Genomic DNA, 26,763 nt, shown 5'->3' on the forward strand with positions numbered 1-26,763 from the left:
AGCTATGTCTGTGGTTTTACAGATGAAAAAGAGCTAAGTAATAGCTTGAATTTTAAATCTTGCTTGTATTTTACTTAAAATGTTTCTAATATACAAACTCATTTAAAAACACGTTTTCTCAATCCATATGGCATTCTTATGTAATTGCTAATATAAAAAGTAAATACTCGGTATATTGCTTAACCTGTTGCACTTCTTTTTCTCAGAAAAACCCAGCCCACCAGAAAAACTTGGAGTAACAAATGTCACAAAGGACAGTGTTTCTCTTTCATGGCTAAAGCCAGAACATGACGGCGGAAGCAGAATTGTGAGCTACCTCATTGAAGCTCTTGAGAAAGGACAGCAAAAATGGGTTAAGTGTGCAGTTGTAAAGACAACTCATCACGTTGTCCATGGTCTTAAGGAGAATGTTGACTATTTCTTCCGGGTGTCTGCAGAAAACCAAGCTGGTTTAAGTGATCCTAAAGAGCTACTGCTCCCTGTTACAGTTAAAGAACAATTAGGTATGCTTCCTGACATGAGACAAAAGTTGATACACATTAAATTGGATTCATATTTAAAAGGAGAGACCATTTTTTAATGGTTTGAAAATGTTTTCTTTTTCAGAATCTCCCGAGATTGACATGAAGGGCTTCCCTCATAACACTGTATATATTCGAGCAGGATCAAACCTGAAAGTTGAAATTCCAGTTTCTGGAAAACCAATGCCAAAGGTGACATTGTCTAGAGATGGGGTTCCACTGAAACCTACCATGAGATTTCACACAGAAACTACTGCAGAAAGTCTCATCATTAACCTTAAAGAAAGTGTGGCTGCTGATGCTGGCAGATATGACATTACTGCTGCTAACTCAAGTGGCACTACAAAATCATTTGTTAATATTGTTGTGCTGGATAGACCAGGTCCTCCTGTTGGTCCTGTTGTCCTTAGCGATATCACTGAAGAGAGTGTGACACTCAGATGGCAGCCACCAGCTTATGATGGTGGAAGTCAAGTTACCAACTATATTGTACTGAAAAGAGAAACAAGTACTGCTGCTTGGTCTGAAGTGTCTGCAACCGTTGCTAGAACTGTTATCAAAGTTATGAAGCTCACAACAGGAGAAGAATACCAATTCCGCATCAAAGCTGAGAACCGCTTTGGCATCAGCGATCACATAGACTCACAATGTGTGGTTGTCAAGCTTCCCTACAGTGAGTAATATGCTTCTCACGCTATAGATTGATGTTTTAATGCTCTGATGTTGAAAATATAATTTTGTTAAAAATTAATCACTTCTTTTGATATCACCAGCTACCCCTGGCCCTCCTTCCACACCATGGGTCATGAATGTCACCCGAGAGAGTATTACTGTTGGATGGCATGAACCAGTCACTAATGGTGGCAGTGCAGTCATGGGATACCACCTGGAAATGAAAGACAGGAATAGCATATTATGGCAGAAGGCTAACAAGACCCTCATTCGCACAACTCACTTCAAAGTCACCACCATCAGTGCTGGCCTTATCTATGAATTCAGAGTTTATGCAGAAAATGCAGCCGGCATTGGAAAGTCAAGTCATCCTTCTGATCCAGTCCTTGCAATTGATGCTTGTGGTATGTATTCCCTAGAAAATAAAGAAGCCCAGCCATTTAAGTAGTGCTTTTTTATTTTTCTTTCTCTGTGATATTATGTCCTGTACAGTAAGCCAATATCCAAAACAGCTGTTGTTCACTAGCAATACTCTTATGTTTCCTACTGCAGAACCACCAAGAAACATCCGTGTCTCAGATATTTCCAAGACTGCTATCACTCTATCATGGCAGAAGCCAGCATTTGATGGTGGTAGCAAGATCACTGGATACATCGTAGAAAAACGTGATCTTCCAGATGGCAGATGGACAAAAGCTAGCTTCACCAATGTTATTGAGACTCAGTTCACAGTATCTGGTCTGACACAGAATTCCCGGTATGAATTCCGGGTCTTTGCTAAGAATGCTGTTGGTTCCGTTAGTAATCCCTCAGATGTTGTGGGTCCTATCACATGTGTTGATACATACGGTAAGTGTTTTGCATTGATGTGATGGTACTCTTTCGTGGTACTAGGAAGCTTGAAGGCAGCACTGTTTTGTAGAAGAGTCTTTTAAATACGGAAGGCTACTTTATAGTGATTGACTCAATAAGCTTGAATGACTGTGAGCTATTTGGGCATGATTGTAGTGAACATCTTTGGCTGTATCTGCATTCTCAAAGTCTTATGGTATCTTTATTCTTTGAGCAACAGAAGTCTGCCCATGCCCCATGGCCAAAGTGGTTATATTTATACATGTGGTTGCCTTTTCTTGGTAAGATTAGTTCTAACTTGTTCTAGGTTTATGATTTAAGTTATACATGCTATCTTTACTTTGATCTCTATAAAATGTCTGTAACTATTAGCTTAAACAAAGTACTATTATTTTTGTTTTTATTAAATACAAGTCTAAAATAAGTATGTTTTTAACTTTTTCTTATTTTTTTAAGGTGCACCTGAAATCGATGTGCCACCAGAATATACAGAAGTGGTGAAATATAAAGCAGGAACTTCAGTTAAGCTAAAACTAGGCATCTCAGGCAAGCCTGTACCCACAATTGAATGGTTCAAAAATGGCAACGAGGTACAAACCAGTGCACTAGTGTCTATTGAAAACACAACAGAATTTGCTTCTATACTCATCAAGGATGCAACTCGACTCAACAGTGGCACCTATGAATTAAAACTGAAGAATGCCATGGGTTCAGCATCAGCCCATGTTAGAGTACAGATACTTGGTATGTGTTGAGATACGACTGTATTATACTATTAAACAATAATTCAGTAATAAATACTTAACATCATCTTTCTTCTGCCTTCCACAGACAAGCCAGGACCCCCAAGTGGACCTATACAGTTTAAGACAGTCACTGCTGAAAAGATTACAATAATGTGGGACCCACCAGCAGATGATGGTGGTGCACCTGTAACACACTATGTTGTTGAAAAGCGGGAGACAAGTCGGGTTGTATGGTCTTTAATTTCTGAAAAACTGGAGGGGTGTATCATAACTACAACAAAACTCATCAAAGGAAATGAATACGTGTTCCGTGTCCGCGGTGTGAACAAGTTTGGAGTTGGTGATTCACTGGAGTCTGAACCCGTTATAGCCAAAAATTCATTTGGTAAGAAACACATAAAATAACTTATAACTTAATCATCTTGTGTATTATTTGTGAGTAGTACTGATCTATTGACTTTTTTTTTTTCTCAGTTACACCTGGACCACCTAGTGTACCAGAAGTCACAATGATAACCAAGAATTCTATGACTGTTGTCTGGAACAGGCCCACTGTTGATGGAGGCAGTGAAATATCAGGATATTTTCTTGAGAAGCGTGACAAGAAGAGTCTGAGTTGGTTCAAGGTTACTAAAGAAACCATTCGGGACACCAGACAGAAAGTAACAGGTCTGACTGAAGACAGTGAATATCATTTCCGAGTTTGTGCTGTCAATGCAGCTGGACAAGGTCCATTCTCTGAAGCTTCTGACTTCTACAAAGCCGCAGATCCTGTTGGTAAGCTACAATATGCAGTATTTCTAATTGCTTAGAAATCAATGGACAATGAGCAATTGGGATGGGATTACACCAATGTAACCGAGGGCAGATTTTATTTCTCTTTATGATTAATTGTAAATATGGCTTCTGATTTTTTTACCCCCTGTAAACTATGACTTACAGATAAGCCAGGCTCACCAACAAAGCTGAAGATTGTGGATACAACCAAGACATCTGTCACCCTTGGCTGGATTAAACCTGCTTATGATGGAGGAAGTCCAATTACCAACTATGTGGTGGAGAAAAGGGAAGGTGAAGAGCAAGAATGGACTGTAGTCAGTACTAAGGGAGAAGTGAGAACAACTGAGTATGTTGTATCCCACCTTCAGCCAAGTATTAATTATTATTTCCGTGTGTCTGCTATCAATTGTGCTGGACAAGGAGAGCCTATTGAAATGACAGAACCCGTTCAAGCTAAAGATATTCTTGGTACTGTACTTTTCAGTGATTTTTCATTTTTCTCTGTTTGTTTGTTTTGTTTTTTTCCAAAGCATTTCTTATTTTACTTTCTGAATATGCACTATTAATTTTTACTTATTTCCACAGTGGCACCAGAGATTGATCTGGATGTTGCTCTCCGGACCTCTATTGTTGCTAAAGCAGGTGAAGATGTGCAAATAATGATTCCATTCAAAGGAAGACCTCCTCCAACAGTCACATGGAGAAAGGGTGACAAGAATCTTGGGATTGATGAAAGATACATCATCCAGAACACAGAATCATCTACACTACTTACTATTCCTCAAGTAACCCGAAATGATACAGGAAAATATGTTCTTACAATTGAAAATGGCGTTGGAGAAGCAAAATCCTCATTTGTGAATGTAAAAGTACTTGACACTCCATCTGCCTGCCAGAAGCTGCAGCTTAAACATGTTTCTCGTGGCACAGTTACGCTGGTATGGGAGCCACCTCTTATTAATGGTGGTTCTGAAATAACAAATTATGTTGTTGAAAAAAGAGATGCTACAAAGAGGGCCTGGTCAACTGTAACAACAAAGTGTTCTCATACCACCTTTAAGCTCACTAACCTGTCAGAGAAGACTGCATTCTTCTTCCGTGTTCTTGCTGAAAATGAAATTGGACTGGGTGAACCTTGTGAGACAGCTGAACCAGTGAAAGCTGCAGACATACCTGGACCTGTAAAAGATCTAGCCATGAAAGATTCTACAAAGACTTCTGTTAAATTGCAGTGGAGCAAACCTGACTATGATGGTGGTAGCATTATATCGGACTATGTTATTGAGAAGAAACTGCAGGAAGAAAAAGAATGGACATACGCAGGCACAAGCAAGAGCTGCGAATTTGAAGTTGAAAAACTTAAAGAGCTTTCTGTTATGGAATTCAGAGTCTTTGCTAAAAACGAAAAAGGCATGAGTGACGGTGTTACTGTTGGACCCATTACAGTGAAAGAATATATAATAACACCTGAAGCTGACCTTTCTGATATTCCTGGTGGTCAAATTGCAGTAAGAATTGGACATAACCTGCACGTTGAATTGCCCTATAAAGGTAAACCTAAGCCATCAATGAGCTGGCTCAAGGACAACCTCCCTCTTAAAGAAACTGAACATCTTCGTTTCAAGAAAACTGAAAACAAGATAAGCTTAAGCATCAAGAACGTGAAAAAGGAGCATGGTGGCAAATATACTTTAATTCTTGATAATGTAGTCTGCAGAAAAACATTCACAATCACTGTCATCACTCTTGGCCCTCCATCTAAGCCAAAAGGACCTTTAAGACTAGATGAAATCAAAGCAGATAGTGTAGTTTTGTCATGGGAGGCTCCTGAAGATGATGGTGGAGGAGAAATTACTGGCTACAGTATTGAGAAGAGAGAAACTTCACAAATGAACTGGAAGCTGGTGTGTTCAAGTGCTGCAAGAACAACTTTCAAAGTACCAAACCTTGTTAAAGACACTGAATATCAGTTTAGAGTTCGTGCAGAAAACAGATACGGAGTGAGCCCACCTCTTGTGTCAGCAGATGTTGTGGCAAAGCATCAGTTTAGACCACCAGGTGCCCCAGGCAAGCCTGTTGTATACAACATAACCGCTGATGGAATGACCATATCTTGGGATGCTCCCGTTTATGATGGTGGTTCAGAGATTATTGGATACCATGTTGAAAAGAAGGAAAGAAACAGTATTTTGTGGCAGAAGGTTAATGTTGCATTAATATCTAGCAGAGAATATAGGATTACTGGACTGCTTGAGGGCCTGGATTACCAGTTCCAAGTATACGCTGAAAACACCGCAGGTCTAAGCCGAGCTAGTGAGCCAAGCAAATTTACTTTGGCAGTCTCTCCAGTGGGTGAGTGAATAATCAATCACTTACTTACCCAAGAAAATTCTAGTCTTGTAGACTATGGTGAGGAGTAATAAAAATAAATTTTAATTATTTTCCTTTCAGACCCACCTGGTACTCCTGATTACATTGATGTCACCAGGGAAACAGTCACGCTTAAATGGACCCCCCCACTGCGTGATGGAGGCAGTAAGATTGTGGCCTACAGCATTGAGAAACGGCAAGGAAGTGAAGACCGTTGGCTCAGATGTAACTTTACTGATGTCAGTGAATGCCAATATACAGTTACAGGACTCAGTTCGGGTGACCGATATGAATTCAGAGTGCTTGCAAGAAACGCTGTGGGTACAATCAGCCCGCCTTCACAGTCTTCAGGCTATATCATGACCAGAGATGAAAACGGTAAGAATTATTTCTTAATATGCTTGTATTTGGGTACTGAAGGCAGCTAGAGCTTCTGGCTGTACTAATTGGAAATGGGAAGCCAAGGGGAGAAGAACACGTGACTGAAATCCTTCCAGTCAACTCAGAACATTTCTATTTGTACTCCAGGGTGGGAGGGTCTAAATTAAAGACCCAAATCGGGCAGACATACGTAATCAGCTGCTGAAAGGCATGGCACACTACATTTGTGTTGGATAAGCAACAGCAGCAAAGTTGGAAAGAAATCATAAACTGTAATATTCTGATGCACTGAATAAATTAGAAATGAAAATGTGCCTCAGGTAGCTTGGCATACTGTAACAGCATATATTAATGGTGTCTTTCACCTATTGTTAATATGATGCACTGTGTGCTTACAGGAAAAATAAGTTTATCGTTCATATAATAAGTGTTTTTTAGAGAATACTATTTTCTAAGTGAAAGAATTCTATATATAACAATCTTTTATAATTAGTATATTAAAAAGAGTATCAAGAAAAAATACTTAGCTATATGAGAATTTCATTATATTTTCCTTTTTTAGTTGCTCCAACAATTGAATTTGGCCCTGAGCACTTTGAAGGCCTTACTGTTAAAGCTGGAGAGAGCATTAGACTTAAAGCTCTAATTAAAGGACGTCCAGTACCTAAAGTGACATGGTTTAAGGATGGTAAGGAGATTGAGAAAATAACGAATATAGAAATAACTACAGCTATTGGATATAGTACAATCTTCATTAGAGATGCTACCCGGGATCATCGTGGAGTGTACACAGTAGAAGCCAAAAATGCATCAGGCACTAAACGAGAAGATATTACCTTCAGAGTACAAGGTACTGCACCAGACACTTTCAGTATGCTCTTTTAAAATAGTATTTTATTCTAAGTGCCATCAAATTATAATTCTGAACCTTTGAAATTGCAGACACACCAGGAAAAGTTGGTGGACCAATACGATTCACAAACATTACTGGAGAAAAAGTTACATTATGGTGGGACCCTCCGGCTAATGATGGTTGTGCTTCTATTTCCCACTACATAATTGAAAAACGTGAAACTAGCAGGATTGCTTGGGCATTGGTTGAAGATAAATGTGAAGCTTGCAGCTACACTGCACTTAAACTAATTAAGGGCAATGAGTACCAGTTCCGTGTCTCTGCAGTGAACAAATTTGGAGCTGGCAGACCATTGGAGTCTGATCCAGTTACTGCACAAATACCTTACAGTAAGTTTCCACCTCATTCTGTAGAAATAACTGTGGAGTTACCATCTTGTTTTTCTAACGACGTTTTTCTTTTTTTAGCTCTCCCTGATGCACCGGGAACTCCAGAGCCTACCAATGTAACAGGAGACAGTATCACACTCACATGGGCAAGACCAAAATCAGATGGCGGAAGCGAGATAAATGAGTATATTCTAGAAAGGAGAGAAAAGAAGAGCATGCGCTGGGTTAAAGTATCCAGTAAGAGGCCCATTACAGAGAACAGATACAGAGTAACTGGCCTTATTGAAGGCAATGAGTATGAATTCCATGTCATGGCTGAAAACGCTGCAGGAGTTGGACCTCCAAGTGATGTTTCAAAGTTGATTAAATGTAGAGAACCAGTCAGCCCACCAAGTGCTCCTAATGTTGTAAAGGTGATAGACACATCGAAGACTAGTGTAAGCTTAGAGTGGACCAAGCCAGTGTTTGATGGAGGCATGGAAATAATTGGGTACATCATTGAGATGTGCAAAGCTGATCTCGAAGCATGGCAGAAAGTCAATGCAGAGACTGTTCTTGCTACTAAATATACCGTTGTTGATTTGGAAGCAGGAGAACACTATAAATTCAGAGTTAGTGCTGTCAATGGTGCTGGCAAAGGAGAAAGTTGTGAAGTTCCTGCTTCAGTCCAAACTGTGGACAGGCTTTCTGCACCTGAAATTGATATTGATGCAAACTTCAAGCAGACTCATATTGTAAGAGCAGGTGCAAGCATTCGTCTATTTATTGCTTTCTCTGGAAGACCTGTTCCTACTGCTGTGTGGTCCAAAGCAGATGCTAATCTGAGCTTGCGTGCTGACATTCAAACAACTGATTCATTCAGCACATTGACTGTGGAGGAGTGCAATAGAAATGATGCTGGCAAGTATGTCTTTACTGTGGAAAACAACAGTGGAAGTAAGTCTATTGCATTTACTGTCAAGGTTTTAGACACACCTGGTCCACCAGGTCCTATTACATTTAAAGATGTGACTCGAGGATCCATTACTTTAATGTGGGACGCTCCTGTTCTGGATGGAGGTTCACGTATCCATCACTACATTGTGGAAAAACGGGAAGCAAGCCGTCGTAGCTGGCAAGTAGTGAGTTCAAAATGCACTCGACAAATCTTTAAGGTCACTGACCTGGCAGAAGGTGTGCCATATTACTACCGAGTGTCAGCAGAAAATGAATATGGTGTAGGTGAACCTTGTGAATTAACAGAACCAGTTGTAGCCACGGAAGAACCTGCTCCACCTAAGAGACTAGATATTGTTGATACAACCAAATCTTCTGTAGTTTTAGCTTGGCTTAAACCTGATCATGATGGTGGTAGTCGTGTTACTGGATACCTTCTTGAAATGAAACAAAAAGGATCTGACTCCTGGATTGAAGCTGGACAAACCAAACAACTTACTTTCACTGTCGAAGGCCTTGTGGAGAATACTGAATATGAGTTCCGGGTCAAGGCAAAGAATGATGCTGGCTACAGTGAGCCAAGAGAAGCTTTCTCTTCTGTTATTATTAAGGAGCCACAGATTGAACCAACAGCAGATCTCAGCGAAATAAGCAGACAGCTCATAACATGCAAGGCTGGAAGCACCTTTACTATTGATATACCAATCAGTGGGCGCCCAGCTCCAAAAGTGACATGGAAACTTGAGGAGATGAGGTTGAAGGAAACTGAGAGAGTGACCATCAAGACAACAAAAGACAGAACCACACTGACTGTAAAGGACAGTATGAGAGGTGACTCTGGTAAATACTACCTCACACTTGAAAACACTGCTGGTGTGAAAACATTTACTGTCACAGTGGTAGTCATAGGAAGGCCAGGCCCTGTCACTGGCCCAATTGAAATATCATCTGTCTCTGCTGAATCTTGTGTGTTGACCTGGAAAGAACCTGAAGATGATGGTGGCAGTGACATTACGAACTACATTGTAGAGAAACGTGAATCTGGCACAACAGCATGGCAGCTGGTAAATTCCAGTGTGAAACGTACACAGATCAAAGTCACTCATCTCACAAAATACCAGGAGTACAGTTTCCGAGTAAGCTCAGAAAACAGATTTGGTGTCAGCAAACCCCTTGAATCAAAAACAATAGTTGCTGAGCATCCATTTGGTAAGTGAAACACTTTGCAAAATTTGTTCTTTTCCTCTGACTGAGGTATTTGTAATAACTAACATTTTCCTCCCCGTCTTTTTTGTGTTTAGTCCCACCAAGCCCACCTTCAAGGCCAGAAGTCTATTCTGTGTCTGCAACTGCCATGGCCATTCGCTGGGAGGAACCCTATCATGATGGTGGCAGCAGAGTCATTGGATATTGGGTTGAAAAGAAGGAGCGCAACACCATCCTTTGGGTGAAGGAAAACAAAGTGCCATGCTGTGAATGCAACTACAAAGTCACAGGATTGGTGGAAGGCCTAGAATATCAGTTCAGAACCTATGCTCTAAATGCTGCAGGTGTTAGCAAAGCTAGTGAAGCTTCCAGACCTGTAGTGGCTCAAAATCCAGTTGGTAAGTATTACTTTTAGAGTTATGTTGTTATTTAAGCTAAAATAGAATTGCATTTCTCATTTTTCTGTTTTATTCCTCCAGATCCACCAGGAAGACCAGAAGTAACAGATGTCACCAGATCTACAGTGTCGCTGAGCTGGTCAGCACCCCTTTATGATGGTGGAAGCAAAATTATTGGATATATTATAGAGCGCAAACCATATAATGAATCTGGTGATGGACGCTGGCTGAAATGCAATTATACCATTGTCTCAGAAAACTTTTTTACTGTGACAGCTCTTAGTGAAGATGAAGCATATGAATTCCGTGTACTAGCAAAGAATGCTGCTGGTGTGATTAGCAAAGGATCTGAATCGACTGGTGCTGTCATTTGCAAAGATGAATACTGTAAGAAATAATATTCACTTGGAACAATTAAAAACATAATGTTCTATTTTTAGTACTGTCACATAATTTGTTTTTAATCTCTTTTTCCTTATGACAGCACCACCAAAGGCTGAACTCGATGCCAGACTGCAGGGAGAAGTTGTGACCATTAGGGCTGGATCGGATCTTGTTCTTGATGCGGCCATTGGTGGGAAACCAGAACCAAAAGTCTTCTGGTCCAAAGGTGACAGGGAATTGGATCTATGTGAAAAGATCTCTCTGCAATACACCAGCAAACGAGCCATTGCAATTATCAAGTTCTGTGACAGAAGTGATAGTGGAAAATATACTCTAACAGTTAAAAATGCCAGTGGGATGAAACAAATTTCTGTTCTTGTCAAAGTGCTTGGTATGTATCCCATGAATAATATTCATACTTAGTATACTAAAGAACCCCCCTTCTTTTAAATAAGAGTGAGATGCTTTTCCTTAGCTGCTAATAACAATACTTCTTTTCATCTCTACCCAGACTCACCAGGTCCATGCGCAGGCAAAATCACTGTTAGCAGAGTAACAGAAGAGAAATGTACTCTGGCATGGAACATTCCTGAGGAAGACGGAGGTGCACAAGTCACTCACTATATCGTAGAAAGGCGTGAAACCAGCAGACTTCATTGGGTTATTGTTGAGGCTGAATGCCAGACTTTATCATGTGTGGTAACAAAACTTATTAAAAATAACGAATACATCTTCCGTGTGAGAGCTGTCAACAAATATGGACCAGGTGTTCCACTTGAAACAGAACCTGTGATTGCCAGGAATGCCTTCAGTGAGTGTTAATACCTTCCATTCTGCATCAGAATTTGTGGAATATTTCTCATAGAAAAACAATTTGTTAAATAATTTTTTTTTTTTTTCACCTTTTAAAAAAAAACCAGCTATCCCAACACAGCCTGGTGCTCCTGAAGAAGTGAGTGTTGGCAAGGAACATATCATTATTCAGTGGACGAAACCAGAATCAGATGGTGGCAGTGAGATTAAGGACTATCTTGTGGACAAACGTGAAAGGAAAAGTCTGCGCTGGACACGAGTGAACAGAGATTACACGGTTTATGATACCAGACTGAAAGTCACTGGTCTCATGGAAGGCAGCCAGTACCAGTTCCGTGTCACTGCAGTGAATGCTGCTGGGAACAGTGAGCCCAGTGATGCTTCACAATACATGTTATGTAAAGAACCATCATGTAAGTTACCACATTGAAAACATATTTTAATATTTACTTATAATAATGGAGCATAAACCCATGTTGACACTTCGACTAAGGTACCCAAAACTACATATGATCTCACTGAACTAACTAGCATTAGAATAAACTTAAAAGCAGTTATAGTTCATTTTAAATGCATTTCCTGGTATTAGCTGTTGAGAAATTGTTTTTAAGTGTAAAATACTTCCTGCACCAACATGAAATGCATTTTCTTCTTTTTCAAAGATACTCCTGCACCACCTTCAGCTCCAAGAGTTGTGGATACTACTAAGCACAGCATAAGTTTAGCATGGTCAAAGCCTACATATGACGGTGGTGCTGACATCTTAGGCTATGTTCTTGAAATGAAAGAAGAAGGTACTGAACAGTGGTATCGACCACATACAACTGCCACTCTGAGGAATGCTGAGTTCACCGTGACTGGTCTTAAAACAAACCAGAAATACCAGTTCAGAGTTGCTGCTACAAATGTGAATGGTATGAGTGAATTTAGTGAATCATCAGCAGAAATAGAACCTGTGGAAAGAATAGGTAATTTGAAGACAATGTACATTTTAAGGAATAATTATACTTTCCTTTAGAACTACTAAAAGATTAATTAATTCCATGTTTCTTACACCCTCCATTAGAAATACCTGAGCTTGAGCTTGCTGATGATCTGAAGAAGACAGTTACAGTCAGAGCTGGTGGTTCCCTGCGCCTAATGGTCTCTGTATCTGGCAGACCTGCTCCCGTAATCACGTGGAGCAAGCAAGGTGTTGACCTTGTAAGTCGAGCTATTATTGATACTACAGACAGCTACACTCTACTAATTGTGGATAAAGTTAATCGGTATGATGCTGGAAAATACGTCATTGAGGCTGAAAATCCATCAGGAAAAAAATCTGCAACTATTTCTGTAAAAGTGTATGGTAAGTACTGCTACAATTGTATATGGGCATTACATCACTCACAGCGCGTGTTTCTCAGGAATAAGAAAGTCGTTCATTTCCAAAGGAAGTCTGCAGTTTAAACAACATGAGAATGTTTGGGAAGTCAGAGAAACAGTCTAATCCAAAGGAAAATACATAGTTTCTAAAGCTGTGCTAGTTTATAAATCAAAACCCACTGTTGTTTTTTTATGCAGAATCGTCATTGACTGTAAAAGGAAAGGATCCAAAAGAAAAAAAAAAAACAACTTTTTAACTTTTTTTGGTTTTTTTGTTTATTTGTTCTAGATACACCTGGGCCACCAGCTGCAGTGAGAATTAAGGAAGTATCAAAAGATTCTGTGACACTTACTTGGGATATTCCAACCATTGACGGTGGAGCCCCAGTCAACAATTATATAATTGAGAAACGTGAAGCTTCCATGAGAGCTTACAAGACTGTCACTACCAAATGCAGCAAGACATTTTATAGAGTTAGTGGACTTCTAGAAGGAGCTTTGTATTATTTCAGAGTACTACCAGAAAATATTTACGGCATTGGTGAAGCTTGTGAAACATCTGATGCAGTACTAGTATCTGATGTTCCCATGGTGCCACAAAAACTTGAAGTGATTGACACCACTAAATCAACTGTTACTCTTGCATGGGAGAAACCACCACATGATGGTGGCAGCAGATTGACTGGCTATGTTATTGAGGCCAGCAAAGCTGGAACAGAAAGATGGTTGAAGGTAGTGTCACTGAAGCCTACTGTCTACGAGCATACAATTATCTCCCTCAATGAAGGTGAACAGTACTTGTTCAGGGTCAGAGCACAGAATCAGAAGGGCATGTCAGAACCACGAGAGATTGTCACAGCAGTGACAGTACAAGACCAAAAAGGTAGGTATCTACTGTTAAAAATAACAGGGTGAAGCTTACACCAAATGAATGTGATATTTATAAAATGGATATTTAAAATTTCAATTATTTGCTTTTCTTAGTTCTACCAACAATTGACTTCGCTGGAATACCTCAGAAGACAATTCATGTACCTGCTGGCAAGCCCATTGAGTTAGCTATTCCCATTGAAGGACGACCACCTCCAGCTGCATCTTGGTTCTTTGCTGGTTCTAAACTAAAAGAATCAGAACGCATCAAAATGGAGACTGTTGCCAAAATGGCTAAATTAACTGTGCGTGAGACCACCATACATGACACTGGAGAGTATACACTTGAACTGAAGAACACAACTGGAACAGTTACTGATACAATAAAGGTTATAATCCTTGGTAAGTATTTATGAAAATAATTGCCCAGGATCTTTCTCCATCTGAACTTTGTTACATCAGCAACACGATTCCTTTTCTCCACATTTTTTTTTGTCTTTTAATTTTCTTTTTTTCTAGACAAACCTGGACCACCTGTTGGACCTATCCGAATTGATGAAATTGATTCAAATTATGTAACTATCTCCTGGGAGCCACCTGAGTTGGATGGTGGAGCTACCCTTAGCGGCTATGTGGTAGAACAGCGCGATGCTCACCGTCCTGGATGGCTGCCAGTTTCAGAGTCAGTAACCAGGACAATGTTTAAGTTCACCAGACTTGTTGAAGGTGCAGAATACGTGTTCCGTGTGGCTGCTACAAACCGCTTTGGAATTGGATCTTACCTGCAGTCTGAAATTATAGAATGCAAGAGCAGAATCCGTAAGTCTGAATTTTTGCTTATTCTCTACCTTTAAAAATAAAAATATGTATTTAAATGGGCTTATATATCCACACATAGATAAGATTTTTCTAGATGTTACTACTTCCTTTTGCCAAATAAAATGGTACATTATGATGCACAGTAGTCTTGTTATATTTCTGGAGAAAAATGCCATCCATAAACTATGTAGGTATTACAGATGCACTGCACAGAACCTGGATGGTAAACTTGGATTTTCTGCTCATTTCTACCATTACCCTTAAAAATTGCTTTACCCCATTACAAAAACAGGAGTATTTCACTGACCTAGTTTGTAAAGTACTTTGATATCTGCTGATAAAAAGAGTTTGATAGGACATTGATATTACATTGTCATTCACAATATGTTGCATATTACTAATGTGTAGAATCATTTGGCGCTTTCTTCACTAATTCTGTGTTATGTTTTTACAGGTATTCCTGGTCCTCCTGGTACTCCTGAAGTGTTTGATATCTCTCGAGATGGCATGACATTAACTTGGTATCCTCCAGAAGATGATGGTGACTCACAGATTACTGGTTATATTGTGGAACGCAAAGAGGTTCGAGCAGATAGATGGATCCGTGTGAATAAAGTTCCAGTCACTATGACTCGTTACCGTTCCACTGGGTTGGTTGAAGGATTAGAATATGAACACCGAGTCACAGCAATCAATGCCAGAGGCACTGGGAAACCCAGCCGTCCTTCCAAGTCTGCTGTTGCCAGAGATCCAATTGGTAAGTAATTTCCTATAAATTAAGCACATTACGACAGAAGGGAATGATACTAGTAAAATTTACTCTTTTTACTAATTTGGAAATTTATCTGCGTGTATTAACAAATGAGATTCTTACTGGAGAAAACCAAGAAAATATAAGTGAAAATCTTTCATTCTAAATTTTCCTGTATAAATCCTTTAGAATTAATATAGATCATAGGTTTTACATTAGAATTTGTTACATCTTTTAAATATTTATAAAAAAGATACCACCCCACCCCCCCATCTGATCTTCTCTTCCAGCTCCTCCAGGTAAACCTCAGAATCCAAGAGTCACTGATACTACAAGAACATCTGTCTCCCTGGCTTGGAGTCCACCAGAAGATGAAGGTGGTTCCAAAGTTACTGGCTACTTAATTGAGATGCAGAAGGTTGATCAATTTGAATGGACCAAATGTAATACCACGCCAACCAAGATTCGTGAATACACCTTGACACATCTCCCCCAGGGTGCAGAGTACAGATTCCGTGTGCTAGCCTGTAATGCTGGTGGGCCAGGAGAACCCGCTGAAGTGCCAGGAACAGTCAAAATAACAGAAATGCTTGGTAAGACACTTTAAGTCTCAACTCTCATTGAAAGTTGTCCTTAAACAGTATTGCCTAAATGATATCATCTGTAGAACAGACAGAGCATGACATGTTAATTTTGTTTACAGAATATCCTGACTATGAACTCGATGAAAAATACCAGGAAGGTCTTATGGTGAGACAAGGTGGAGTTATCAGGCTTACAATACCCATTAAGGGTAAGCCCATCCCAATATGCAAATGGACAAAAGAAGGACATGACATCAGCAAGAGGGCCATGATTGCGACTTCTGACACTCACACAGAACTTGTGATCAAAGATGCAGAAAGAGAAGATTCAGGCACCTACGATTTGGCACTTGAGAACAAGTGTGGCAAAAAAGCTGTGTATATTAAAGTCAGAGTGATTGGCATTCCAAATCCACCAGAAGGGCCACTTGAGTATGATGACATACAAGCTCGTTCTGTCAGAGTAAGCTGGAGACCTCCTACAGATGATGGCGGTGCAGATATCCTAGGTTATATTGTTGAGAGACGAGAAGTACCGAAGACTGCCTGGTACACTGTTGACTCTAGAGTGAAAGGAACATCACTAGTGGTGAAAGGGCTCAAAGAAAATGTGGAATATCACTTCCGTGTTTCTGCTGAAAACCATTTTGGTATTAGCAAATCTCTCAAATCTGAAGAACCAGCAGTACCAAAGACACCTCTAAGTAAGTTCCCTTTTAGATTTAAAAAAAAAAAAAAATATTTTTAATTACTATGTTATGGATCTAAAAGCGCAATAGTATATGCAAATGTTTTAACACTACGTCACTATTATTTCTATTATTTTTTTATTATAATTATTAACAGATCCTCCAGAGCCTCCAAACAACCCCCCTGAAGTGCTTGATGTTACAAAGAGTTCTGTCAACTTGTCCTGGTCCAGACCTAAAGATGATGGTGGTTGTCGTGTAACTGGCTACTACATTGAACGTAAAGAGACATCTACAGAAAAATGGGTCCGGCATAATAAGACACAGATTACCACTACAATGTACACAGTCACGGGACTTGTTCCAGATGCTGAATATCAATTCCGTATCGTTGCTCAAAATGACATTGGTGAAAGTGAAGCAAGTCCTGCTTCTGAACCAGTTGTATGCAAGGATCCATTTGGTAAGAAAACGTTTGCATTAACAGATCTTCTGAAGAGCAACTTAGTGACATTTAGAGAGGAATTTATTTTCTGTATCTATTTTTTCAGACAAACCAAGCCAACCTGGAGAAATTGAGATCACTTCTATATTTAAGGACAGCATTACGTTAGAATGGGAACGACCTGAAAGTGATGGTGGCAAAGAGATCCTTGGCTATTGGGTTGAATATCGCCAGTCTGGAGAAAGCACCTGGAAAAAATGCAATAAAGAACGCATCAAGGACAGGCAGTTTACAGTAGGAGGTTTACTAGAGGCTACAGAATATGAGTTCCGTGTTTTTGCAGAAAATCAGACTGGCCTCAGCAGACCTCGAAGGACTGCTATGGCAGTGAAAACTAAATTAACATGTAAGCAAAAACATATTGTCATATTTGCTGCGATATTGTGATTTGCTGTGTCATAATCCACGGTGTTGCACTTAACATGCTGCCTATTTGCTTTACATGTTATTTGCCAACATGACTGTCCTAAAGCACAGTCTTTCAAGTATAAGAGGCACAAGTATAAATGAAAATTAGTTTCCAGTAATATAGTAATAGAGGAAAATTTCATAGTAATCTTCATTAGTTTTTAATTTTCTTTGTCGTAGCTGGAGAAGCGCCTGCCATAAAAAAAGAAATGGAGGATGTTACAACTAAACTGGGTGAAGCAGCTCAGCTGACATGCCAGATTGTTGGGAGACCTTTGCCTGATATTAAATGGTACCGCTTTGGCAAAGAACTGGTGCAAAGCCGAAAATACAAAATGTCATCTGATGGACGCAACCATACACTGACAGTAATAACAGATGAACAGGAGGATGAAGGTCTCTACACTTGCATGGCTACCAATGATGTCGGAGAAATTGAAACTAGCGGCAAGCTATTATTGCAGGCTCCTCCTCAGTTCCATCCTGGCTTCCCATTGAAAGAGAAATACTATGCAGGTGCAGGTGGCACCCTCCGTCTTCACGTTGTGTATATTGGCCGACCAGTACCAGCAATAACTTGGTTCCACAGCAACAAACCTTTGAGAGGATCAGAAACGGTTACTATTGAGAATACAGAGCATTATACTCATCTTGCTATTAAGAATGTCCAGCACAAGACTCATGCTGGGAAGTACAAAGTGCAACTCAGCAACACATTTGGAACGGTTGACACTGTACTTAACGTGGAAATACAAGGTAATTAATGTTATTTTCAGTATTTTTGTGGAATATTTTCTCAAATATTTACTGGCAAAGGAACTAAAAATATAATGCTTTTTCTTTTACAGATAAGCCAGATAAACCGGTAGGTCCAATTGTTATAGAGTCGATACTGAAGAATTCTGTGGTGATAAGCTGGAAACCACCAGAGGATGATGGGGGTGCTATGATAACCAATTACATCATAGAGAAACGTGAAGCCAAGGAAGGAGCAGAATGGCAACTTGTATCTTCAAGCATTTCAGGCACAACCTGTAGAATTGTGAACCTAACTGAAAATGCAGGCTATTACTTCCGTGTTTCTGCTCAGAATACATATGGCATTAGTGAAGCACTGGAGGTTTCATCAGTTGTTGTTATGAAGCCTCCATTTGGTAAGTAGACGCCAAAATATCGATTTCTGTATGCCCCTGTAATTACTAAGGCAAGCTCGACTTTACTTTTTGAACCTTTTTATCCTTTGCAGAAAAACCAGGACAACCTGGTCAGCCAGTAGCAAGTGCTGTCACAAAGGATTCTTGTGTTGTCTCATGGAAGCCACCTGCAAGTGATGGCGGTGCAAAGATTAGAACTTACTATCTTGAGAAGCGTGAGAAAAAACAGAACAAGTGGATTTCTGTAACAACAGATGAAATTCGTGAAACCGTCTATTCCGTGAAAGATCTTATTGAAGGTCTTGAATATGAATTCCGTGTAAAATGTGAAAATCTTGGTGGTGAAAGTGAGTGGAGTGAGGTATCACAACCAGTCATTCCAAAATCTGATGTACCAATTCAAGCTCCACATTTCAAGGAAGAGCTAAGGAATCTGAATGTGAAATTTCAAGCTAATGCCACATTTGTCTGCAAAGTCACTGGTCATCCTAAACCAATTGTCAAGTGGTACAGACAGGGCAAAGAAATCATGCCAGATGGTGAAAAGATCAAGATACAGGAATTCAAGGGTGGATATCACCAGCTGGTCATCACAAATGTAACGGATGATGATGCCACAATATATCAAGTTAGAGCTACCAACCAAGGAGGATCTGTGTCTGGCACTGCCTCTTTGGACGTTGAAGGTGAATGAAGGGTCTTGAGTCCTAAGACAAATTCTTTTTAAACTTTGAATATTTAGACGATTGGTGCTCTTCTCGTGTGCTTTTGGTCATGTGTTGTTTTTTCTTCCTCTTTCTATTCCAGTTCCTGCAAAGATTCACTTGCCCAAAAACCTGGAAGGCATGGGAGCTGTTCATGCCCTCCGAGGGGAAGTAGTGAGCATCAAGATTCCATTCAGCGGCAAGCCTCACCCTGTGATCACATGGCAGAAGGGACAAGACCTCATCGATACTAATGGACACTACCAAGTCATTGTTACACGATCATTCACATCTCTTGTATTCCCAAATGGTGTTGACAGAAAAGATGCAGGGTTTTACATTGTTTGTGCCAAAAACAGATTTGGAATCGATCAAAAAACAGTGGAATTAGATGTGGCTGATGTGCCTGATCCACCAAGAGGTCTGAAGGTAACTGACATTTCAAGGGATTCTGTCAACTTAACCTGGAATGAACCAGCTACTGACGGTGGAAGCAGAATCATAAACTACATTATTGAGAAACGTGCTACAACAGCAGAGCGATGGATTCGTGTTGCACAAGCTCGTGATACACGATACACTGTGGTGAACCTATTTGGCAAGACCACCTACCAGTTCCGTGTAATTGCAGAAAACAAGTTTGGCCAAAGCCAGCCTTCTGAACCTACTGATCCAATTATAACAAAGGAAGATAAGACTAGAGTAATGAACTATGATGAAGAAGTTGATGAGAGCAGAGAAGTCACAACAGTTAAAGCAGCTCACTATTCTACAAAGGAACTCTATGACAAATATATGATTGCAGAAGAGCTTGGACGTGGGCAATTTGGCATCGTACACCGCTGTGTTGAGGCAGTTTCAAAAAAGACTTACCTGGCCAAGTTTGTCAAAGTAAAGGGTGCTGACCAAGTTTTGGTAAAGAAAGAAATTTCCATTCTAAATATTGCTAGGCACCGAAATATCCTGTATCTTCATGAATCATTTGAGAGCCTAGAAGAATTGGTCATGATTTTTGAATTCATTTCTGGAGTTGACATCTTTGAAAGAATCAGCACAGCTTCATTTGAACTGAACGAAAGAGAAATAGTAAGTTACGTACGCCAGGTCTGCGATGCACTAGAATTTTTACATCGCCACAGCATTGGACATTTTGATATTAAACCAGACAATATTATTTACTTCACAAGAAGAAGCTCTGTGGTTAAAATTGTTGAATTTGGTCAAGCCAGACAATTGAAGCCTGGAGACAGCTTTAGACTCCAGTTCACTTCTCCTGAATATTATGCACCTGAAGTACATCATCATGATTTGGTCAGCACAGCTACTGACATGTGGTCAGTGGGTGCTCTAACATACATCCTTCTCAGTGGCATTAATCCTTTCATTGCTGAAACAAACCAACAAGTTATTGAAAATATTCTAAATGCTGAATACAACTTTGATGATGAAGCATTCAAAGACATAAGCATTGAGGCCATGGACTTCATTGATCGCCTACTAGTAAAGGAAAGAAAAGCTCGGATGACAGCTGCTGAAGCGCTTAACCATGTGTGGCTAAAACAGCAGACAGAAAAGACCAGCACTAAAGCCATCAAGACCTTGAGGCACAGGCGTTACTACCAAACTCTAGTAAAGAAGGAGTGGAACACAGTTGTGTCAGTAGCTCGCATTTCTTGTGGAGGCGCAATTAGATCTCAGAAAGGCATAACGGTGGCTAAAGTTAAAGTTGCGCCAATCGACATTGGTCCCATTGCTGGGCAGATAAAGCATACTGTTACAGAAGAAGGAGGGCATGCCAAGTATGTATGTAGGATTGAAAATTATGATCAGTCCACACAAGTCACATGGTACTTTGGTATGAGGCAATTAGAAAGCAATGAGAAATATGAAATCAAATATGAAGAAGGTGTGGCAACCATGTATGTCAAAGATGTTTCTAAATCCGATGATGGTACCTACAGATGCAAGGTAGTAAATGACTATGGTGAAGACAGCTCTTATGCAGAACTTTTTGTTAAAGGTGTGAGAGAAATTTCTGAGCACTATAGATGCAGAACTGTTAGGAAAGTGAAACGACGGGTTGATACCATGAGACTATTAGAGCGTCCACCAGAATTTACTCTGCCTTTGTATAACCGCACTGCATACGTTGGAGAAAATGTCAGGTTCGGAGTAACTATAACAGTTCACCCAGAACCTCGCTTAACATGGTTCAAATCAGGCCAGAAAATCAAACCTGGTGATGATGATAAGAAGTATACTTTTGAATCAGACAAGGGTCTTTATCAACTCGTCATCCATAATGTCACTGAAGAAGATGATGCTGAATACAGTATTGTGGCACGCAATAAATATGGCGAAGACAGCTGCAAAGCTAAGCTGACTGTGATTCCTCATCCACCTCCAGCAGATGCCACACTAAGGCCAATGTTTAAAAGACTGCTGGCAAATGCTGAATGTCAAGAAGGCCAAAATGTCAGTTTTGAGATCAGGGTATCTGGTGTACCAAAACCAACACTGAAGTGGGAGAAAGACGGTCAACCTCTGTCCTTTGGTCCCAACTTTGATATAATTCATGAAGGTTTAGATTATTATGCTTTGCATATCAGAGATACTCTACCAGAAGACAGTGGTTATTACAGAGTTACTGCTACAAACAGTGCTGGATCTACAAGCTGTCAGGCTTATCTAAAAGTTGAACGCTTGAAATATGTCAAGCGTGAGTACAAGACTGAAGAAGAGCGGGAGAAGCATGTACAGAGGCAAATTGACAAGACCTTACGAATGGCAGAAATCCTTTCTGGGGTTGAAGCTGTTCCACTGACACAAACTGCACAAGAGGCCCTCAGAGAAGCTGCTATCTTATATAAACCAGCTGTCAGCACAAAGACTGTCAAAGGTGAATATGAAATTAAGAAAGAAGAAAAGAAGGAAGAAAGAAGACTTCGTATGCCATACGAGGTCCCAGAACCTCGCAAACATGTGCGCGCTACTCTTGAGGAAGATCAGAACATTAAACACTTTGTGCCTCTGTCAGACATGAAATGGTACAAGAGGCTGCGAGACCAGTATGAAATGCCAGGAAAACTTGAAAGAACTGTTCAGAAACGCCAGAAACGCATACGTCTTTCCAGGTGGGAGCAATTCTACGTGATGCCACTGCCACGCATTTCTGATCAGTACAAACCTAAATGGCGCATACCAAAGCTAACACAAGACGATCTTGAAATTGTGAGACCAGCACGTCGGCGTACCCCATCTCCAGACTATGAATATTACTATAGACCAAGAAGGAGATCGCTTGGTGACTTGTCTGACGAGGAATTACTCCTGCCTATTGATGACTATTTAGCCATGAAGAGAACTGAAGAGGAAAGACTGCGCCTTGAAGAAGAGCTGGAGTTAGGCTTTTCTGCTTCCCCACCTAGTAGAAGCCCCCCACGCTTTGAACTGTCTGCCCTTCGGTATTCTACTGCAGGAGCACAGGTCAGTTCAGAGGAAGAAAGAAAAAGAGAGCTGAGGTATTCAAGCTATCACATCCCAACTAAAGCTGAGACCACTGCAAGCTATGCAGAGCTTCGTCAACGCCATGATAGGGCTGCCTACAGACCACCTAAACAAAAACAAAGAATAATGGACGAAAGAGAGGATGAAGAATTGCTCCGCCCCATTGGCACTGCTCAACGACTCTCTGAATACAGGAGTGAGCTTGAATATATGGCAGAGGAGGAAAAGAGTAGACTCAGGAGAAGGAGGGAAAGAGAAATAACTGAGATTACATCAGAAGAAGAAGAAGAAATAGAAATGGTGCAACACGTTCACAGGGAATTTTCACCTCCCTCTAGATTACTAAGGAGAAGAAGATCTCTTTCTCCAACTTACATTGAGCTGATGCGTCCTGTATCCGAATTAATTCGACCTCGCTCCCGGCCTCCTGAAGAAAGTGAGAGAAGATCCCCAACACCAGAGAGGACACGACCACGCTCACCTAGCCCAGTTTCTAGTGAAAGATCGCTCTCTCGGTTTGAGAGGATGGCAAGATTTGATATATTTTCTAGATACGAGTCCATGAAATCTGCTTTGAAAACTCAGAAGACTATGGAAAGGAAATACGAAGTTCTGACTCAGCAGCCTTTCACCCTTGACCACGCTCCTCGCATTACCCTGAGAATGCGCTCACACCGGGTACCGTGTGGCCATAATACCAGGTTCATTCTAAATGTCCAGTCAAAACCAACCGCTGAAGTGAAGTGGTACCATAATGGTATTGAGCTCCAAGAGAGCAGTAAGATACATTTTACTAACACCAGTGGTGTATTAACTCTGGAAATTCTCGACTGCCACATTGATGACAGTGGAACATACCGGGCCGTATGCACAAACTACAAAGGGGAATGCTCTGATTATGCAACACTAGATGTTACTGGAGGAGATTACACTACATACTCTTCCCAGCGGAGAGACGAAGAAGTACCAAGGTCAATTTTACCCGACTTGACAAAAACAGAGGCATATGCAGTCTCCTCATTTAAGAAAGCATCTGCTACAGAAGCAAGTTCCTCAGTAAGAGAGGTCAAATCAGAAATGTCAGCAACAAGAGAATCACTTTTATCATATGAACACTATGCTGCTTCTGAAGAAAAAATCACTGCAGCTGAAGAAAAATCATTGGAAGAAAGGACTGTACACAAGGCATTTAAAAGCACTCTACCGGCAACAATTCTTACAAAACCAAGGTCAATCACAGTTTCTGAAGGGGAGACTGCAAGATTTTCCTGTGACGTTGATGGTGAACCAGCACCAACAATAACATGGTTCCGTGCGGGTCAACCCATTGTTTCTTCAAGGCGCTTCCAAGTAATGCGAACGCAGTACAAGTCTACCTTTGAAATTTCTTTGGTCCAGATGTCAGATGAAGGAAGTTACACTGTTGTGGTGGAAAACTCTGAAGGAAGACAGGAAGCGCATTTTACTTTGACCATTCAAAGAACAAAAATTCCTGAAAAAACAATTACATCACCTCCAGCAATCAAATCTCCTGAGCCTCGTGTAAAGTCTCCAGAGCCAGTTAAGTCTCCTAAACGCGTGAAATCTCCTGAACCCATCAGCAGCCCCCCAAAAGCAAAGTCACCACCTGGAGACAAAACAGCACCAGCAGAGAAAGTACAATTACCAACTGCTTCTCCACCAAAGATAAAACAGCATCTGAAAGCAGAAACTCTTGGAGATAAAGTAAAGTTATCCTGTGCCGTTGAAAGCAATGTTTTAAGTGTCAGAGAAGTGGCTTGGTATAAGGACGGCAAAAAACTGAAAGAAGACCACCATTTCAAGTTTCATTATGCAGCAGATGGTACCTATGAGCTCAAAATCCATGACCTCATGGAATCTGATAAAGGAGAATACACCTGTGAAATTATTGGGGAAGGAGGTGTTTCGAAAACTAACTTCCAGTTTACTGGCCAAGTATTTAAAAATATCCATTCCCAGGTAAGAGGTGTATCTGAAACTCATAAATCAGTTCAGAAAGAAGATGAGATGCTTACAGTTTCTACCCAAAAGAAATCAGCAGTGGCAACCGAAGAAAAAGCAGCAGTTCAAGAAGTCATTAAAAAGTCAATTGTTACTGAAGACGTCAAACAACTGAAAGCAGAAATTAAAGCTTCTTCAACAAAAATGACACTGTCCGAAGGGCAGAAAGTGACATTGAAAGCCAACATTCCTGGTGCCTCTGAAGTAAAATGGGTGCTGAATGGAATGGAGCTGAGAAATTCAGATGATTACAGATACGGCGTTTCTGGAAGCGATCACACACTAACTATCAAAAAAGCTAGTAATAAAGATGAAGGTATACTTACCTGTGAGGGTAAAACTGACGAAGGCATTATTAAATGCCAGTATGTTCTGACCTTTTCTAAAGAGCGCTCCAACGAACCAGCATTTATCATGCAACCTAAGTCTCAAAATGTCAATGAAGGACAAGATGTATTGTTCACCTGTGAAGTTTCTGGGGACCCTTCTCCTGAAATTGAGTGGTTTAAGAATAATCAACCTGTAAGTATTTATTTAATATATTTACTTGAAAATTTAGAATTATTCATAAAACTGATCTTAATGAAACCATTTTTTTTTCCCTCCTCAGATTGCTGTTTCATCACATATCAGAGTAACACGCTCTAAAAACATATATGCTCTTGAGATTCGAAATGCAGCAGTTAGTGACACCGGAAAATACACAGTCAAAGCAAAAAATTACCACGGGCAGTGCTCTGCTACAGCATCTTTGACTGTACTCCGTAAGTTTGTTCTCTGGGTCTTGCGTTCAGACTAATCCCAACTTTTTGCTGTGGTGTGTCTACTAAAATGACTTATGATAAAAGCCACTGGTAATGTTGATTTAGGTATTTTAACAAGTTCTTATTTCTTTTGTATATTATATATACAGAACTAAAACAGCATTAGAAATCTTTATAACACCCATAGAGGAACACACAGATGCTCTATTGTATCAATAGATGCATGTTAACAGAAGGCTATGAGCATTCCTTCTAGGATGACTGTGTTAAGACCTTGGTGCTGGCAATTACTCTTTCCTCATTTACTAACAGAATCTGGTCCAATAAAACAAAGTAATTCTGCAGTTAAAAAATTTTATGGTAACTTAGCCATAACTGAACTGGGTTTAGTATTTTATTGGCTGTACTATATCCCGGTTCCTAGCATCAAGGGGTTGCTATGATCTGCTTGTATGACTGTGCTTAGATTTAAAGGAAAGCTATAGTGATTGAGCTTTTCCGTTGCCTTTTATAGCTACAGAACAATGCAGTGGAATAGACTTTCCTATGCCATGCTTGTAAGAACTTGAAAATGTTTCACAGCTTCTACAACCGTCAACTGAACACACACAATTTCTCAGTGTCTAATTCTAGTAATGGTTCTAATAGGAAATGCTGTGTGACAACTTGTTTCTTCTTAAGTATGTTTTTCCTCCAAGCTCATACATACTAGTAACAGTGCTGTTTCATACTTGTTTCATTTATAAATTAGTGTTTCTGATTTGGACATCTTTAATCAAATGATTGTAAGCAATTTTATACTCCACTGCAGTTTTCCACTGAAAGCAAACTATGTTGTCTCTTGATTTCTGTAAAATTAACCATTTACAACTGCATGACTTTGTTCGTTAATGTGACGTTATTGGTTTTTCCTTCTATGTTTGCAATGCTCCCCAGCTCTAATTGAAGAACCTCCAAAAGAGGTAGTATTGAAGACAAGTGGCGACGCAAGCATGCACGAAAGTTTTTCTTCTCAGTCCTTTCAAATGGCTTCTTCTAAACAAGAGGCTTCATTCAGCAGTTTCAGCAGCAGCAGCATGACTGAAATGAAATTTGCAAGCATGTCTGCCAAAAGCATGTCCTCCATGAAAGAATCCGTTGTAGAGATGAGCTCCAGCAGTATTATGGGGAAATCTAGTATGGCTCAACTGGAGAGTTCAACTAGTAAAATGCTTAAATCAGGTCTGAGAGGTGAGCAATACAATTACTGGTAGAGTTAGCGCTTCAAATATTCTGAAGTAGCCCTCAGAGTAAACCTGCAGCATGGCTTAGTGGAAACAG

General features: G+C 40.2%; 1 protein-coding gene across 1 annotated transcript in view; it reads left to right on the forward strand.

Moving 5' to 3' along the window:
* The window catches only part of TTN (titin), a 241,644-nt gene that overhangs the window by 213,569 nt on the left and 1,312 nt on the right, over nt 1-26,763 (forward strand). The window contains exons 270-303 of the mRNA XM_082311459.1: nt 207-503; nt 607-1,194; nt 1,295-1,597; nt 1,746-2,042; nt 2,502-2,789; nt 2,877-3,176; nt 3,266-3,568; nt 3,734-4,039; nt 4,157-5,923; nt 6,023-6,319; nt 6,885-7,172; nt 7,265-7,564; nt 7,643-9,709; nt 9,802-10,104; nt 10,186-10,491; nt 10,589-10,879; nt 11,000-11,299; nt 11,409-11,714; nt 11,964-12,269; nt 12,368-12,649; nt 12,956-13,549; nt 13,651-13,938; nt 14,056-14,355; nt 14,810-15,112; nt 15,397-15,699; nt 15,810-16,394; nt 16,537-16,842; nt 16,931-17,230; nt 17,473-18,048; nt 18,141-18,446; nt 18,539-19,132; nt 19,254-25,201; nt 25,290-25,443; nt 26,380-26,673. Of these exons, the coding sequence (XP_082167585.1) occupies nt 207-503; nt 607-1,194; nt 1,295-1,597; nt 1,746-2,042; nt 2,502-2,789; nt 2,877-3,176; nt 3,266-3,568; nt 3,734-4,039; nt 4,157-5,923; nt 6,023-6,319; nt 6,885-7,172; nt 7,265-7,564; nt 7,643-9,709; nt 9,802-10,104; nt 10,186-10,491; nt 10,589-10,879; nt 11,000-11,299; nt 11,409-11,714; nt 11,964-12,269; nt 12,368-12,649; nt 12,956-13,549; nt 13,651-13,938; nt 14,056-14,355; nt 14,810-15,112; nt 15,397-15,699; nt 15,810-16,394; nt 16,537-16,842; nt 16,931-17,230; nt 17,473-18,048; nt 18,141-18,446; nt 18,539-19,132; nt 19,254-25,201; nt 25,290-25,443; nt 26,380-26,673 (20,346 nt within the window). The remainder of the gene's footprint in view (nt 1-206; nt 504-606; nt 1,195-1,294; nt 1,598-1,745; nt 2,043-2,501; nt 2,790-2,876; nt 3,177-3,265; nt 3,569-3,733; nt 4,040-4,156; nt 5,924-6,022; nt 6,320-6,884; nt 7,173-7,264; nt 7,565-7,642; nt 9,710-9,801; nt 10,105-10,185; nt 10,492-10,588; nt 10,880-10,999; nt 11,300-11,408; nt 11,715-11,963; nt 12,270-12,367; nt 12,650-12,955; nt 13,550-13,650; nt 13,939-14,055; nt 14,356-14,809; nt 15,113-15,396; nt 15,700-15,809; nt 16,395-16,536; nt 16,843-16,930; nt 17,231-17,472; nt 18,049-18,140; nt 18,447-18,538; nt 19,133-19,253; nt 25,202-25,289; nt 25,444-26,379; nt 26,674-26,763) is intronic.

The sequence above is a fragment of the Platalea leucorodia genome, assembly GCF_965183815.1.
Source record: "Platalea leucorodia genome assembly, chromosome: 5".
NCBI lineage: Eukaryota > Metazoa > Chordata > Aves > Pelecaniformes > Threskiornithidae > Platalea > Platalea leucorodia.